We start from the raw sequence: 18,784 nt of genomic DNA on the forward strand, positions 1-18,784 counted from the left end.
AGATCCCTTCCCCAGCATGCAACGGGGCTGCCAGGGAGAGACAGCCACACCGGCCCTCCCTGCCGAGGGGAAGGACCCTCGGGCCAGAGGGCATCCTGCTGCCCCATCCCTTGGCAACTGCTTGGACCGGGACCAAGGGCCACCCAGGACCTTTGAGGGGTTCAGCTAAGATGGAGCCTGGGTTTGCAGGGGACCCCTCTCCTCAAACAGACCGGGGCTCTACAACACCAAACCCCACCCCATTTCCACTCTCCCCTCCCCCCAATCTTTTCCCACTCAGACCTAGGACTCCCCAGCGCCCCTTGCATCCCCCACCCCAGCTAGCTTGGAGCTTTGACCGGGATCCCTCCCCCTGCTCTGCTCTTGTGCATTGCCCTGGCAACCGGCCTCCTTTCGCCAACGCAGGCCGGATTCCAACAACGCGACCCGTCTCTCCATCACGGCCCCCCATCAGAGACACCCCCCCCCCGCACACCTCAGCACCGTCGTGATCAATCCGACCCCCCCACGTCCATCCTCGGTGAAAGAACAGAGACGCCACAAAATGCAACCAGGACCGAAAAACCAACGACCAAATATCCGGGTAACAGCCCAGATCCTTGCCTCAGTGTCATTTCCCTCAGCCCCACGGCCAGTCATTCCAGCCCTTCCCACGGAGCTAAGATGCCCCAGTTCTTTTATCCCAGTGTCTGGTCTTTTATCGCTCTAATTTATGCCTCGCTTTTGGAAATCTCCTCCCTGCCGGTACATTAGCCCCATCAGTACAGCGATGATAATCCGCCAGGCCGATTCCCCGGAGGAATCTGCGTTCAGCTGCACTATTTATCGCTCCTCGCCAAAAGGCCAAATGCAAACAGCTCTAAATGTTAATTACATCATGAGGGTGAGGGTGGGCGAGCGTGGCGGGCCAGTTCACACACGCACACCTGCACCATCCCGGGCAACAAAGACACGCCAAGGCCGAGACCCGGCGCGGTGGCCCTCGGCTCCGACCCAGTGCCTGAAATTTCAGCGCCGTCCTCCACCTGGTGCGGAGGATGTCAACCCCCGCCAGTTTCCTCCTTCGCTTCGGAAAACATGGATCCGGGCGGCTTTGGAGAAAGGGCCCGGTCGCACGGGGCTAGTGGCACGCCGAAAGCGGCCAGGCCGCTTACTATTTGCGTTCTGGCCCTGGTGGGGGAAGACAGACAGCTCCGGCATCTTGGCCCTTTGCAAGGTTCTCGATGTAGACGTATTGTTTGCCGAGCCTTCCTCCTCCCCCCCCCCCCCGCCCCACGCACGCAGTGTCTTTCAAATACCCCCGCTGCCACCCTCCCTCGCCCTCTGCCGGCATCCACGCCGCTTCCTTCCTGCCCTCTGCCCCCTTCACATCCTCCAGCAAAGGCTGGGAAGAGCTGACAGCTTTGCCATCCTGTGTGTGTGTTTGTGTGTGTGTTTGTGTGTGCGTGTGTCACCCCCCTCCCGTCTTCCCCCACCAAGCCGCTATCAAATGGACAGTTATTCTCGCCTCCATTTTGACACTGCAGCTGGCTATAGATATGTCTGTTGCGATTATTTTTGGCGTGGGGGGGGGCACACAGGGAAAAGGGAGGAGAGGGCTGGAATTTTACATCTCCCCCACCCCCGCTCGAAGGCTGCAGATGCTTGCCGATGTCCAGCGTTTCACGGCAATCGGATTATTATTTTTTAACGCTAGGATTGCGGGGCGGGGGGGAGAGGGGGGGTTCAGTCCCAGGTGGGGAATCTGAGCAATAGGGTTTACATGCTAGATGGGGGGGGGGGTGTTTGGGTGGGAGGGGCAGGATGGAGGGGAAATTTCCATCCATGGGGAGGAGGGCAGGATGGAGAGGTGGGCTCCCCATCTGCAGGGTGGGGGGCAGGATGGGGGGAATTGCCTATCCTTGGGGTGGGGGGGATGGGCAAGATGGAGAGGAAATCTCCCTCTGTGGGGTGGGGGGCAGGATCAGGGGGTGGGATCCCCATCTGTGCGGGGCAGGATGGGGCACATCCCCATCTGGGGGGGGGCAGGATGAGGGGATCACCATCCTTGGAGGGGGCGGGATGGGGATCCCCTCTCCAGGTGGGTGGGTTGGAAGCAGGGAAGGGGATAGGCGGGGGGGTAGATCGGGTTGGCGTGGGGAACGGGGGGTGGAGCAGGAGACCCCTGTCCTTGGCCCGGGGGGTGGGAGTGGAGCGGGGGGGGGGATGGAGACTCTGCCTTGGCTGCACAGGTCCCCGCAGTGGGAAGTGGGGTGCTGCAGCCTCCCCCCCCCCGCTCACCTCCTGTGTTGCTGCGCTTGGTGCTGATGGCCTCGGTGGGGGTCTCCAGGGGCCTCTTCCTGGAGTCGGGGGGGTCCGATTCCATGTGGGGGGGCGGCGGCTGCTGGGGCTGCTGGTGGGAGGCCGAGAAGATGCCGTTCTGGTGCACCGAGCCGCCTGCCATCATCTTCATCCTCAGGGCGAATCTCCCAGCCCCCGCTCGGGATCCGGCCGCCTCGCCAGGAGAAGGAGGAGGATGCACAGGCGCGGGGGGGGGGGGGGGGAGTAGAGAAGGGAGGGGGAGGAGGGCTGCACGGGATGGGGGGCAAGGGGGTGCACTGAGGTAGGGACAGAGGGGTGCACGGGGTGGGGGCAAAGGGGGGTGCACGGAGAGGAGGACAGAGGGGTGCACGGGCGTGGGGCAGAGCCTAGGGGTGCACGGAGTGGGGGGAAGAGGGGGGAAGAGGGGGCCACGGGTTGGGGGGCTGAGAGGGTACACGGGGGGAGGGGAGCCTCCAGATGCAATTGACAAAGGAGGGCAGCTCGAGCAGCCGGGCTCAGGGGGGGTGATATCAGCCCCCCCCCCGCTTCCCTCTCGCCCCCTCCCCCCACGGGAAGGAAGGGGGGTGCAAGGCGGGCGGCGGGGGCTTGGGGAGGGACAAGCACAAAGGAGGCAGGAAGAGAGGGATGGAGGCGCAAAGGACCCTCCGCTCCCCCCCGGCAGAAGGGCTCCGCGGGCTGCCCCCCAGGGGGAGGTGGGGGGAAAGGCGGCGGAAGGGTTGAGCGGCTCTGGGGGGAGCTGGGGCGGAGGGGCCGGCCGCGGGCACAGGCGAAGGGCTAAAACCTCCCGCGATCGCTGCAGCCCGAGGCGGAGAGCGCGGCCGCCGGTCCCCAGTGCAGCATCCTCGCCCCAGCTGCCCGGCTCGGCCGAGCCCAGCCCTGACGTCGGAGCGACGCCCCCGCCCCTCCCCCCGCCCCCAGCACATTGGCTGCTAGCCCGGCCCAGCTGCCTCGGGCTGCGCGGAGCTGGGGGGCAAGTGGGTGGGGGCGGGGCTGGCAGAGGAGGGCAAGAAAGGGGGGGATTTGGGCGTGGGCTACTGTCATCTGGCTATCCCGCTACACCCCCTCCCCAATAGACCTGGCTGTCCCTCCCCACACACCTGTCTGCCCCCACTCACCCCGATCCGTCCCCATATACCCCCTTCTATCCATCCATCCACCCATCCCCATCCACCCCATCCATCTATCCATCCCTACCCACCTGTCTGCCCCCACACACCCTGATCCACCCCCATATACCCCCATCTATCCATCCATCTGCCCCTCCCCACACACCTGTCTGCCCCCACTCACCCCGATCCGTCCCCATATACCCCCATCTATCCATCCATCCACCCCTCCCCACACACCTGTCTGCCCCCACTCACCCCGATCCATCCCCATATATCCCCTTCTATCCATCCATCCACCCCTCCCCACACACCTGTCTGCCCCCACTCACCCCGATCCATCCCCATATATCCCCTTCTATCCATCCATCCACCCATCCCCACACACCTGTCTGCCCCCACTCACCCCGATCCATCCCCATATACCCCCAGCTATCCATCCATCCGCCCCTCCCCACACACCTATCTGCCCCCACTCACCCCGATCCATCCCCATATATCCCCTTCTATCCATCCATCCACCCATCCCCACACACCTGTCTGCCCCCACTCACCCCGATCCATCCCCATATACCCCCAGCTATCCATCCATCCACCCATCCCCACACACCTGTCTGCCCCCACTCACCCCGATCCATCCCCATATACCCCATCTATCCATCCATCCGCCCCTCCCCACACACCTATCTGCCCCCACTCACCCCGATCCATCCCCATATACCCCCAGCTATCCATCCATCCACCCATCCCCACACACCTGTCTGCCCCCACTCACCCCGATCCATCCCCATATACCCCCATCTATCCATCCATCTGCCCCTCCCCACACACCTGTCTGCCCCCACTCACCCCGATCCATCCCCATATACCCCCAGCTATCCATCCATCCACCCATCCCCACACACCTGTCTGCCCCCACTCACCCCGATCCATCCCCATATACCCCCATCTATCCATCCATCTGCCCATCCCCACACACCTGTCTGCCCCCACTCACCCCGATCCGTCCCCATATACCCCCTTCTATCCATCCATCCACCCATCCCCATCCACCCCATCCATCTATCCATCCCTACCCACCTGTCTGCCCCCACACACCCTGATCCACCCCCATATACCCCCATCTATCCATCCATCTGCCCCTCCCCACACACCTGTCTGCCCCCACTCACCCCGATCCGTCCCCATATACCCCCATCTATCCATCCATCCACCCCTCCCCACACACCTGTCTGCCCCCACTCACCCCGATCCATCCCCATATATCCCCTTCTATCCATCCATCCACCCCTCCCCACACACCTGTCTGCCCCCACTCACCCCGATCCATCCCCATATATCCCCTTCTATCCATCCATCCACCCATCCCCACACACCTGTCTGCCCCCACTCACCCCGATCCATCCCCATATACCCCCAGCTATCCATCCATCCACCCATCCCCACACACCTGTCTGCCCCCACTCACCCCGATCCATCCCCATATACCCCCAGCTATCCATCCATCCGCCCCTCCCCACACACCTATCTGCCCCCACTCACCCCGATCCATCCCCATATATCCCCTTCTATCCATCCATCCACCCATCCCCACACACCTGTCTGCCCCCACTCACCCCGATCCATCCCCATATACCCCCAGCTATCCATCCATCCACCCATCCCCACACACCTGTCTGCCCCCACTCACCCCGATCCATCCCCATATACCCCCATCTATCCATCCATCCGCCCCTCCCCACACACCTATCTGCCCCCACTCACCCCGATCCATCCCCATATACCCCCATCTATCCATCCATCCACCCATCCCCACACACCTGTCTGCCCCCACTCACCCCGATCCATCCCCATATACCCCCATCTATCCATCCATCTGCCCCTCCCCACACACCTGTCTGCCCCCACTCACCCCGATCCATCCCCATATACCCCCAGCTATCCATCCATCCACCCATCCCCACACACCTGTCTGCCCCCACTCACCCCGATCCATCCCCATATACCCCCATCTATCCATCCATCCGCCCCTCCCCACACACCTATCTGCCCCCACTCACCCCGATCCATCCCCATATACCCCCATCTATCCATCCATCCACCCATCCCCACACACCTGTCTGCCCCCACTCACCCCGATCCATCCCCATATACCCCCATCTATCCATCCATCTGCCCCTCCCCACACACCTGTCTGCCCCCACTCACCCCGATCCATCCCCATATACCCCCAGCTATCCATCCATCCACCCATCCCCGCACACCTGTCTGCCCCCACTCACCCCGATCCATCCCCATATACCCCCATCTATCCATCCATCTGCCCCTCCCCACACACCTGTCTGCCCCCACTCACCCCGATCCATCCCCATATACCCCCATCTATCCATCCATCTGCCCCTCCCCACACACCAGTCTGCCCCCACACACCCTGATCCATCCCCATATACCCCCATCTATCCATCCATCTGCCCATCCCCACACACCTGTCTGCCCCCACTCACCCCGATCCATCCCCATATACCCCCATCTATCCATCCATCTGCCCCTCCCCACACACCTGTCTGCCCCCACTCACCCCGATCCATCCCCATATACCCCCAGCTATCCATCCATCCACCCATCCCCACACACCTGTCTGCCCCCACTCACCCCGATCCATCCCCATATACCCCCAGCTATCCATCCATCTGCCCCTCCCCACACACCAGGCTGCCCCCACTCACCCCGATCCATCCCCATATATCCCCTTCTATCCATCCATCCGCCCCTCCCCACACACCTGTCTGCCCCCACTCACCCTGATCCATCCCCATATACCCCCTTCTATCCATCCATCCACCCATCCCCACACACCTGTCTGCCCCCACTCACCCCGATCCATCCCCATATATCCCCTTCTATCCATCCATCCACCCATCCCCACACACCTGTCTGCCCCCACTCACCCCGATCCATCCCCATATACCCCCATCTATCCATCCAGCCACCCATCCCCACACACCTGTCTGCCCCCACTCACCCCAATCCATCCCCATATACCCCCATCTATCCATCCATCTGCCCCTCCCCACACACCTGTCTGCCCCCACTCACCCCGATCCATCCCCATATACCCCCATCTATCCATCCATCTGCCCCTCCCCACACACCAGTCTGCCCCCACACACCCTGATCCATCCCCATATACCCCCTTCTATCCATCCATCTGCCCCTCCCCACACACCAGTCTGCCCCCACTCACCCCGATCCATCCCCATATACCCCCATCTATCCATCCATCCACCCATCCCCACACACCTGTCTGCCCCCACTCACCCTGATCCATCCCCATCCACCCCCATCCATCCATCCATCCATCTGTCCCTCCTCACACACCTGTCTGCCTCTACACACTCCGCTCCATCCCCATCTATCCATCCATCTGCCCCTCCCCACACACCTATCTGCCCCCACACACCCTGATCCATCCCCATATACCCCCTTCTATCCATCCATCCCCACACACCTGTCTGCCCCCACTCACTCCGATCCATCCCCATCCACCCCCATTTATCCAGCCATCCATCTGCCCCTCCCTACCCACCTGTCTGCCCCCACACACTCCGATCCATCCACCCATCCCCATCCATCCATCCATCCATCCATCTTCCCCTCCCTACCCAGCTGTCTGTCCCCGCACACCTCGATCCATATCCATCCATCCCCATCTATCCATCCATCCATCTGTCCCTCCTCACACACCTGTCTGCCCCTACTCACCCTGATCCATCCACTCACCCCCATCTATCCATCCATCCATCTGCCCCTCCCTACCCACCTGTCTGCCCCCACACACCACGATCCATCCACCCATCCCCATTCACCCCATCCATCTGCCTCTCCCTACCCACCTGTCTGCCCCCACACACCCTGATCCATCTATCCCTCCCCATACACCCCCAACTATCCATCCATCCATCGAGCTATCCCCCCCAAACACCTGCCTGGCCCCATACACCCCGATCCATCTATCCAGCCCCATACACCCCAATCTATCTGTCCATTCATCTATCGACCTGTCCCTCCCTAACCACCTGCCTGCCCCCACACATCCCGATCCATCTATCCATACCCACACATCCCCATCTATCCATCTATGCCTCCCTACACACCTATCTGCCCCCACTCACCCTGATCCCTCACCATACACCCCCATCTATTCATCCATCCATCTGTCCATCCATCCATCCCTCCCTACACTTCTGCCTGGCCCCACACACCCTGATCCATCTATACATCCCCATCCACCCCCATCTATCCATCCATCCATCCATCTGTCCCTGCCTACACACCTGCCTGGCCCTACACAAATCTATCTATCTATACACCTGCCTGTCCCCATAGTCCCCGATCCATCTATCCATCCCCACAGACACCTACCAATCTGTCTATTGACCTATCGCTTTATACTCACCCATCTACCCCTCTACACATCTCTATCTATGCATCTATCAATCTATTGATCGATCGATCTATCCGCAAACACCCCAATCTATCTATCCATCCCTATACACTCCGCATCAAGCTATCTACACAGCTCCTGGAGTGACAATACCCATCCCCTAGAGTGCCCAACACCCATCCCTGGGAGTGCCTGACACCCATCTCCTGAAGTGCCCAACACTCATCTTCTGGAGTGTCCGACACCCATCCCTGGGAGTGCCTGACACCCATCTCCTGGGAGTGCCTGACACCCATCTCCTGAAGTGCCCGACACTCATCTTCTGGAGTGGCCGACACCCATCCCTGGGAGTGCCTGACACCCATCTCCTGGGAGTGCCTGACACCCATCTCCTGAAGTGCCCAACACTCATCTTCTGGAGTGGCCGACACCCATCCCTGGGAGTGCCTGACACCCATCTCCTGGGAGTGCCTGACACCCATCTCCTGAAGTGCCCGACACTCATCTTCTGGAGTGGCCGACACCCATCCCTGGGAGTGCCTGACACCCATCTCCTGGGAGTGCCTGACACCCATCTCCTGAAGTGCCCAACACTCATCTTCTGGAGTGTCCGACACCCATCCCTGGGAGTGCCTGACACCCATCTCCTGGGAGTGCCTGACACCCATCTCCTGAAGTGCCCAACACCCATCTTCTGGAGTGTCCGACACCCATCTTCTGGAGTGCCCAACACCCATCCCTGGGAGTGCCTGACACCCATCCCCTGGAATGCCAGACACCCATCCCTGGGAGTGCCTGACACCCATCTCCTGGGAGTGCCTGACACCCATCTCCTGAAGTGCCCAACACTCATCTTCTGGAGTGTCCGACACCCATCCCTGGGAGTGCCTGACACCCATCTCCTGGGAGTGCCTGACACCCATCTCCTGAAGTGCCCAACACCCATCTTCTGGAGTGTCCGACACCCATCTTCTGGAGTGCCCAACACCCATCCCTGGGAGTGCCTGACACCCATCCCCTGGAATGCCAGACACCCATCCCTGGGAGTTCCTGACACCCATCCCCAGGAGTGAAAACACCCATCCCCTGGAGTGCCGGACACCCATCTCATGCAGTAATAAGGACCCTGAAGGTGAAACTGACCATAAACACGCTGTTGACATGGGAAAGGCCCAGCTGATCAATCACTGCCATGTGTGTGTGGTAACTCCTTTTTGAAAAAGGTCTGATCCTCCAACATCAACGGCCTGGTGAAATAAAACATGGGGAACCCTGTCACTGGGGGGAAAATGGCAGACAGCTTCACGCCGGGGGCTGGTAGGTTTTAGAAGGCTGGTGTCTTTGGAGTCGGGGGAGCAACTGAACACAACTGGGTCTTCTATAGGTGACAGATGCAGGTAGGAACGAAACTTTGGTCTGGAAAGTGTTAATGACACAGTAAAAAGTGAAAGGGAAATGAAGGCAAGCGAACTGGATTTTAATCGATTTCCCCTTTTAACGATCTCAGGTATCGTTAGTGTCTGTTTGGAGCCTGATCCAGGGAACCATTCAAAGCCCAGTTTGCCCTACTGGGCTAGGGAGTCTAGCCCAGTAGGGCAAACTGGAGGAGTCCTGGATTAGCGTGGCGTGAGATTACCTTGTGTTAGGTAAAGCAGCGGGCAGAACACACCTGTTGGCCTAGTGGAGGTGGGCTGCAGTAGGCCGGCCTCTCATGTCCATTAATTTGTCTACAAGAAACCAACAATTTCTGGCAAACCTGGACACGATCAGTGAAAATTTCCATTTGGTCAAAAAAGCCTTTTTCTATCAACCTCACCCCCCCACACACACACTCCTCAATTTCTTCGTAACTTAAACTTTTTAACCAGCATCGTTTTGTGAACCCAGCTCTGGAGTTTTCAGAGAAAGACCATCTGTGGCGAGCTTGGCTCCCCTGTCACTCACTCAGGTGTGAATCCGGATTAACTCCACTGGTGTCAGCGGGACTGATTCCCCTCTCACTGAGCCAGGTATGAATCCGGATTAACTCCACTGGTGTCAGCGGGACTGATTCCCCTCTCACTGACCCAGGTATGAATCCGGATTAACTCCACTGGTGTCAGCGGGACTGATTCCCCTCTCATTAACCCAGGTGTGAATCCGGATTAACTCCACTGGTGTCAGCGGGACTGATTCCCCTCTCACTGACCCAGGTATGAATCCGGATTAACTCCACTGGTGTCAACGGGACTGATTCCCCTCTCATTGACCCAGGTGTGAATCCGTATTAACTCCACTGGTGTCAGCGGGACTGATTCCCCTCTCATTGACCCAGGTATGAATCCGGATTAACTCCACTGGTGGCAACGGGACTGATTCCCCTCTCATTGACCCAGGTGTGAATCCGGATTAAATCCACTGGTGTCAGCGGGACTGATTCCCCTCTCACTGACCCAGGTATGAATCCGGATTAACTCCACTGGTGTCAACGGGACTGATTCCCCTCTCATTGACCCAGGTGTGAATCCGGATTAACTCCACTGGTGTCAGCGGGACTGATTCCCCTCTCACTGACCCAGGTGTGAATCCGGATTAACTCCACTGGTGTCAGCGGCAGAACTGGTAAATGAGAGAATCGGCAAGACATTACACCATTCTGCACCGGTATGCAGTGCCCAGGCCGGTCCGTTTCACTTTCTAGTTCGGGTCCATTTCACACTGGGATTCCCTTGGGATACTGCGCCCAATCCCAATCCGCAGGGGGAAGTGAAATAACTACTGCAAACATTGGCTACGAGGCTGTGTAAATGGGCTGATTGTTCTACTTTGCTGCCGAAAACCTCACATTTGATCTTAAATTCCTTTCATGTTCTCCCGGGTTCTTATCCTGCCCCGATCACCGCGGCATCTGGGCACCTCCTGGTCCTGCAGTGACAGACACTCATCCCGTGTGGTTCGTTCCCTCTGCAGGGGGAGAATTGGGCATGTTGTGGAGTGGGTTGTTTTGGTAGGTGTTTGGGTTTACACATACACACTGCACTGTGGGGATGTCTGAGCAGGCGGTTGAAGGAGGGCGCCGGTGGGCAGGGCGGGGGCTGGGATGGTCCTAGTTCATTCCACAGGCTGGGACTGGCTCCCACCCAGACAAACTTCACCCTGACAGTGGAGAGTCCCACCGGGCCAGAGGAGCAGAGCTGTCCCACCCCAACGCTTTCAGCTCTTTTCCATCCCTGGGCCCAGGTCCCTAAGCGCCTTGAAGCTCAGGCCCCGGCCCTTGCCCTAGACCCTGGACGGGGAGTCAACGTAGAGAGAGGAGGTCAGAACTTACGGGTGGCAGTGTGGCCAGTGGGTACAGCATTGGCCTGGCCTGGTGGGGGACCTTCCCTGTGCCTCCGTTTCCCCTGCTGTGCAATGGCGATAATGATCCTCGTGAAGCACTTTGGGAGCTACTGAGGACCAGCGCTCCATGAGATGAGTATCACTGATTGGGAAGAGGCCCATTCACAGCTGCGGACCCTTCCCTTTTTCGGTGACCTCGGCTTGCTTCCATTTTTATAATAGATCACAGAGTCAGAGCCTGGCAGGGACCTCGAGAGGCCTCGAGTCCAGCCCCCTGCACTCCCGGCAGGAGCAGGCCATAACTCGCCCGCCCCTGCCAGCTGTGAGTCCAGCGGAGATTCCGCAGCCGCCCTGGGCGACCGGTTCCACCGCGGCGTGGCTTTAGCAACACGATGCCGGCACGTTGCGTGTTCTTGCCACCGTGTTTCCAGCAATTACCCCAGCCCTAAGGTAGCCCTGGATACCCCTAACGCTAGCGAGTTTGCAGCCACCTAGCCCTGACCCTGCTCTCTAGATGAGCGGCCTGCCCCCTCATCTGCGACCACTCCACCACACTGCCCTCCCGGGACACAGGCCACGATCCCTGATCCCCAGCTTTCAGCTGACATCTGGCAAACAGTCATTGACCGCCCGGGTGCTGGAGGAATTGCAGGTTAGGTTCCCCTCTAGCCGCTGGCCCAAAGACAAGAGCAACAACTCCGGCGGGAACCATCCCTAGCTCCCGTCGTTGGGCGGATCTCAAAGCGCGTGCCGCAGGGACATTGTACAGATGGGGAAACGGAGGCTCACAAAGGGGGGGGGGGCGCGTGTTATGGCTGCGTGCGATAGACAGAACCGCCTGGTGTTTTTCTAATTCACCTGGTGCAAAACCATCCTTCAAAACAGCTTCTTTCCCCCTTACAAAGCAGGCTCGGTGGTGGATCAGGGCAGCTGTAGCCAGGTGAATCCCCAGGAGAAATACAGGCTCCGCTGGGTAATGATGCGGGTGATCAGCCATCGGAACAAGCGGCCCCGGGAAGTGGTGGGGTCTCCATCTCTTGACGGCTCCAATACAGGTGAGCTGGGGGATTGGAATGACCTGGGCTATACAGGGGAGCAGGCTACTGGGTACCTTCTGGCCTGAAACTCTATCACTCTGCGGGTGTTTCACATCTCAGGCCTTGGCTGCACCTTTGCTGACAGATGCTGACAGGTGGGCGTGGGCGGCACTTGAATGCCCCCTTGGGGAGGCTAGCGCCACCTGGCCCTGCCCCTTCTGCCTGAGGCCCCCCCCCTCTCCCCCCCCCCCGCCCATCAGAGCTCTGAGCCCTCCACAACTGGACGAGCCCTGGCCAAACCACCCCGACCCCCGGGCCGCTTTCTGGCCCTGAGCACCGGCCCAGCTGCCGGCCTGCCCGAGCAACCCCCAGGCCACCAGCCAGCCCCCGAGTGCCGTCCTGGCCCCCAGGCCACTGGCTGGCTGGCCCCAAGCCGCCCCCTGACCTCCTGTACCCGCCACCCATGCAGGTGGGACGTGGCGAGGGGTCCTTCAGAGCGGCAAGGACAGGGCTCCCAGAGGGAGGGAACTCCCTGTGGCTGCAGCCACTCCCGGCTGTCTCCAGTGCCCCCCAGGGGTGAGCGGCTGGGGTGTGGTCCCACAGGCCAGCAGGGAGGCAGGGGCCCCCCACCCCCACCCCGGGGGATGTTTCTGGTTGCAATGTCTCACCCTGCAGGAGGGTCGACTCAGCCAGAAGCAGCTTCTGTTGGACAATCTGGGCTGTAAGGCAGGGCGATCACCCAGTGACGTTCGGCTTGGATGGGTGGGTACAGGGGTAGTTCAACACAGAAATGCTTTAGGGGGGCGTTGTGGGTTTTAGGCACAGGACTCCTGGGATCTCTTTTCGGCTTTGGGAGGTACAGGGGTAGTTCAACACAGAAATGCTTTAGGGGGGCGTTGTGGGTTTTAGGCACAGGACTCCTGGGTTCTCTTTTCGGCTTTGGGAGGGGAGTGGGGTCTAGTGGTTAGAGTGGGGGAGTTGGGAACCAGGTCTGGTGGGTTCTATCCCAGCTCTGGGAAGGGAGTAGGGTCTAGTGGTTAGAGCAGGGAGTGGGGGCTGGGAGCCAGAACTCCTGGGTTCTATCCCAGCTCTGGGAAGGGAGTGGCTCTGATGGTGGGAGTAGAGGGCTGGGCGGAAGGACTCGTGGGATCTTTCCCCAGCTGTGGGGTTAGTGCAGCGAAGGTTGGGGAATCAGGACTCCTGGGTTCTATTCCCAGCAACGAGAGGGAGCGTGGGCTGGGGGCTAGAGCAGCGTCAGGGAGAAAGAGGAAGCAAGGGGGTGATCATGAAATAACAGCTTAAAATAAAGCCGAGGGGGGCGGGGTTTGCTCTAGCAGGTGGATACACAAGGGTTTATGGAAGGGCCCTGGCTCCCCGCTCCAGTTCCCAGCGTCCTTGCTGGGGGAAGCCAGTGCCAATGGGCCCCTGCCACCTGGGACAAGTCCAGCCAGGCAGCTGCTGGGTCAGTGCCACCCCGCAGAGCCGCCGACACTTGGCGAGGGTCGTGCCGCACAGGAACGCCAGTTGCCGGGGGAGCTGAGGAGAGGCAAAGGGGCCCCGGACTCCTAGACTCTGGGGTGCAGGAGGAGAAGAGCCGGAGTGGCTCCATGCCCCTCGCTGGAATGGATTCTGGGGGAAACCCCAGGGAGGGGCAAATCTTCCCTGGGCCCCCCTGGAATGGGTCTGAGGGCAGGGAAAGGGCCCGCTTGGATGGCTGCGGCCGAGTCCGGCCGGGCACTGGGGGCCTCCCTGGTGTCCCAGCCTGGGCCGAACGGGGGGAGCTGGGAGCAGATGGGCCCTTTCATCCTGCCAGGCGGAGCTGCAGCCTTTGGCTGGGCTCAATAGCGTCGGGGGAGGAGGGGAGGCGGCCGAGCGCGGCTCCTGAATGCTAAACGGCTCCCGCATTGTGTGCGCCGCCCCATCTGTCCCTTCCCGCTCGGCTATTGTCCACGGCCGCCACATCTGGACGCCGCGCACCCCTCCCCCACCGCACGGCCTCCAGGGACACAGACCCCCCCCCGCCCCCTTTGTATCCCGGTACCAGGGCCAGGCTGCCAAAGGGTCTCGCCCATGGGGCACCGAGTGGGCAGGGAGCCCCCTGCTTCCTTAGGGCCGCCCTGTAATCACAGCCATCGCTGGACGGAGAGGGGCCAGCAGTGACTGTGAGGGAGAGCGCCTCCTACTGACCCCCCCACACCCCAGTCCCTGCAGCACAGCACCCCCTAGCGCCGCACTGGGGCCAGCACTGACTGTGAGAGGAGAGCCCCCTACTGAACCCCTCCCACCCCGGTCCCTGCAGCACAGCGCCCCCTAGCGCCGCACTGGGGCCAGCACTGACTGCGAGGGGAGAGCCCCCTACTGACCCCCTCCCACCCCGGTCCCTGCAGCACAGCGCCCCCTAGCGCCGCACTGGGGCCAGCACTGACTGTGAGGGGAGAGCCCCCTACTGACCCCCTCCCACCCCGGTCCCTGCAGCACAGCGCCCCCTAGCGCCGCACTGGGGCCAGCACTGACTGCGAGGGGAGAGCCCCCTACTGACCCCCTCCCACCCCGGTCCCTGCAGCACAGCACCCCCTAGCGCCGCACTGGGGCCAGCACTGACTGTGAGAGGAGAGGCCCCTACTGAACCCCTCCCACCCCGGTCCCTGCAGCACAGCACCCCCTAGTGCCGCACTGACTGCGAGGGGAGAGCGCCCCCTGCTGAGTTCCTTGTACCCCGGTCCCTGCAGCTTAGCACCCCCTAGCGCCGCACTGGGGCCAGCACTGACTGCGAGAGGAGAGCGCCCCCTGCTGAGTTCCTTGTACCTGGGTCCCTGCAGCTTAGCACCCCCTAGCGCCGCACTGGGGCATTGTGGGTAATAGTAACAGCCCCGCTTACTGGGAAACTCAACCCATTTTGTCAGTCCTCAGGATTTTTTCGGAAAGCTCCCGTTGCCAGATGCAAAGCTGCTTAATAGAGCTTATGGGAGCAAAGCAGCTCGCAGGCCAAGTCAGGCAATATCCCGTGCGTCTCCCCCTCTCCCGCTCCCTGGGTTCAGAGTTCTGGGCACTGGGCCCCTCGCACTGGAGGACAGAGTCATCCCCCCCCCCCCCGCCCTGGCAAAGTCCTTCCAGTCTCTTGCCGCTGTCCAGTGTCACGAATCTCCTCTCTCTGCCCTGTGATCTCCAGCAGCTGCCACCCCTGTGGGTCATAGACTCACAGGCTCCAAGGCCAGACAGGACCAGTGTGCCCATCTACCCTAGCATAGCTGCGGCGCTCAGACGGTGCAAAACATCCACACCCCGGAGAGGTGGAGCTAGACGACCGAACCCGCGGTGGGGAAGAATTCCTCCATCACCCTAGCTACCACCTGCTGGGGAGGTGGGTTACCCTAAAAATGGGGGGGCACCAGTGCCCAAACTGTGCCCCCCATACTGCACAAGCCCCTGCCCCATGCCACCCCTTCCTCACGCGCCCCCACCCCCAAGTCCCCGTCCTCACACTGTCCCCTTTCCCCGAGGCCTCCCTCCTGCCCTACCTCTTCCCCCAGGACCCCTCTCCCTCATCGCTCACCCTTACAGCAGGTAAAAAGTGGTGGGGCCGTGTCCCCCGGTCCCCCCTGGGCCGGTGCCCCTGTATTTTAAGTGTAGACACGCCCACAGGCCAGAGACCTTCCCCAGAATAATTCCTAGCGCAGCTCTTTTAGGAAAACACCTGGTCCTGATTTTAAAATGGCCAGTGATGGAGAATCCACCACGACCCCAGTCAGCGAGTTGCTCCCACGCTTAATCATCCTCAGCGTTAAAAATTCACGCCTTATGGCCGGTCTGAACTGGTCTCGCTTCCAGTGGCCGATTTAGAGGTTGTGGGGCCCTGGCGCCAGCTTCATTTTTGGGGCCCTCCTTGGGACCCAGCCAAGAAAACGACCATTCTCTCTGACCTCCCCCCGCCCCCGGTTTTCATTCTTTTTTCCTTCATCCTCCTTCTGTAAGTAACAGCAAGTCAATGAAAAGAAAGTGAGGTACCTTGATTGGTTTTCTAGTCTAACTTACTGTTCCACAGACCACTTGAAAATCGCTGGGGGTCTCGGCGAACCACGTAATGATCTTTCCAAATATTAGCACAGTAGTGTCCAGGAAATCAATCTGCTTGTGTGGATTGATCTAGGCTGAAGTTGATGGTGGGATGGAAATTATTGAAATCACGGTGGAATTCCTCAAGGGCTTCTTTTCCATGGGTCCAGATGATGAAGATGTCATCAATGTAGCGTAAGTAGAGTAGGGGCGTTAGGGGACGAGAGCTATTGTTTGTACCATTAGGTAACTAGTATAAAGCACTTTGGATAAGAGCCCTTTATCAAAAAATGTAAAAAAAACATTGGGGTGCGGGGGCTGGGAGGGAGTTAGGGTGCGGGAGGGGGCAGGGTCTGGGAGGGAGTTAGCGTGTAGGAACAGGCTGGGGGTTGGGGTGCGGGGGTCTGGTCAGGAGTTAGGGTGCGGGAGGGGGCTGGGGGTTGGGGTGCAGGGGTCTGGTCAGGAGTTAGGGTGCGGGAGGGGGCTGGGGGTTGGGGTGCGGGGGTCTGGCCAGGAGTTAGGGTGAGGAAGGGGGCTCAGGGCTGGGGCAAGAGGTTGGGGTGCGGAGCGCTTACCTGGGGCAGCTCCCATTTGGTGCAAGGGGTGCAGGTGGGGATGCGGGGGGGGTGCAGGAGTCAGGGAAAGGGGCTGGGGGTGTGGGCTGGGGTCATGGGGGTGCTCCCAGCCCCCTGCCCTGAGAGCAGGCCATTAGTGCCATTGGAGACCTTAGACCTGGGCAGCAGCATGTGAGAGCTGAGACCCCCTGGTCTGTGGCTCCCTTCCCCTGGCCTTTTTCCAGGGGCCGCCAGCAGCAGTCCAGCCAGAGGTGCAGGGCAGCAGGACAAGCGCGGACAGATGCCCCACCAGGGGAGTGCGCCCGCCTCCCCTACAGTGTGCCCCCAGCCGGCCCCTCACCGGCCTGCTTCCCCTGGCTGCCTGCTGTGGCACACGGGGCCGCCAGCGCCAGCCTGCAGCAGGACCCCGGCTTACCGACTGGGAGAGCGCATTGCACGCCGTGCCTCCAGCACGGCTCTGAAACAGCTCCCTCCCTGCTCTGCCCCACAGCTTCTGTCCCTGCAGCGGTTCTCCCCGCAGGGGGTGCTGGATGGTGCTGGGCTGCCCGGCCCTGGGGCCCCCTGTAGTTGGGGGGCCCCGTGCCAGGGCATTGAGCGTTTCATTGTAAATCCGCCTCTGCTCATTTCAGGGGCAGCCATTGGATGGTGTGAGACCCTTGTTTGCCAGGAGTCCTTTATTAGCAAATTTCTGTTCCCCAGGAGGGTCCTGCTAGACCCGAATCAAGTCACCCTGGAGCCTTCTCTTTGTGACACTATAACAGATCCAACTCCTGGACAATTACCTACAGAGGGAAGAGCCGAGGGCCCCTCCCCGTGTCCTCTGGCTGGTTGGTAGCTGGGCTTTATTAGGCCTCTGGATTCCCCTTGGCTTCAGAGCTAGCGCGGGACGCCTGGGTTCCTTGGGCAGCACCCAAGGCTGCCTGCCCCGCGTCTGCTGGTTGGGGATGACGCTGCTTGCTGGCTGACAGGCCTGCCTGTGTCCACAGCCTGGCACCTGCTGGCCATGGCGGGGGATGCAGCAAAAGGGATTTAACTGAGCAGGTGGCCTTGAAGCTTGGGCTTGGACTCCCATGTGGAATTTCATTTTACCGGGGGAGGGCTAGCTCAGTGGTTTCAGCATTGGCCTGCTAAACACAGGGTTGTAAGTTCAATCCTTAAGGGGACCACTTAGGGATCTGGGGCAAAATCAGTACTTGGTCCTGCTAGTGAAGGCAGGGGGCTGGACTCAATGACCTTTCAAGGTCCCTTCCAGTTCTAGGAGATAGGATATCTCCATTAATTTACCTTAAAGGGCACTGTGAGGAGGAAATCAGTTCTATTGTCCCAGCCTGAAACAAAGCATCACAAAAAACACCTGGATGGGCCAATGGAGGGATATGGAGCTCTTGACTCAACCTGCTGGTGGTGTATTGGTTTATTAACAATCATTATATGTATCCTGGTAGCTCAGAGCCCCAGTCATGGGCCAGGCCCTCACTGTGCCAGGCGCTGTATGTTGTATTGCTATTAGGTGTATTACGGTAGCACCTCAGTGCCCCAGTCTTGCTCCAGGCCCCCATGACGTTAGGGGCTGTACAAAGACACAGCAAGGAGCCGACACACATTTTTTGTTCCGGGCTTAGCCAGCCCCTGGCACAGCCAGGTCCTGACCAGTGACTCGGGCTCCAGGGCACTACAGTAAAACGAAGAATCACCATCATAATTATGATGAATTACTCACCACTTTGAAGCTCCCATCCACCCCCCCCCCCCCCAATGCTTCAATTCCTTTAAATCTTTGGAAGCCAACTGGCTGGTCAGTTTCACCTTCTGTTCCTAGTCAGTTTCAGGCTTTGGGTCCCAGTGAGGATCTTGGGATCAGTGCTTGGTCCCCCCTCAGCTTCCACCACTGAAGTGAAAGGAGTCACGCTGAAGCCAGCAGCAGTAGGG

The 18,784-nt window shown here is 60.1% G+C and overlaps 1 protein-coding gene across 1 annotated transcript in view; it reads right to left on the reverse strand.

Moving 5' to 3' along the window:
• NOVA2 (NOVA alternative splicing regulator 2) overlaps positions 1-2,542 on the reverse strand; it is a 32,675-nt gene extending 30,133 nt beyond the window's left edge. Inside the window, exon 1 of the mRNA XM_054009737.1 lies at positions 2,281-2,542. Within this exon, the coding sequence (XP_053865712.1) occupies positions 2,281-2,452 (172 nt within the window). The 5' untranslated portion in view covers positions 2,453-2,542. The remainder of the gene's footprint in view (positions 1-2,280) is intronic.
• Positions 2,543-18,784: the final 16,242 nt, after the last annotated feature.

Source organism: Malaclemys terrapin, chromosome 20 (assembly GCF_027887155.1).
Source record: "Malaclemys terrapin pileata isolate rMalTer1 chromosome 20, rMalTer1.hap1, whole genome shotgun sequence".
NCBI classification, from domain to species: domain Eukaryota; kingdom Metazoa; phylum Chordata; order Testudines; family Emydidae; genus Malaclemys; species Malaclemys terrapin.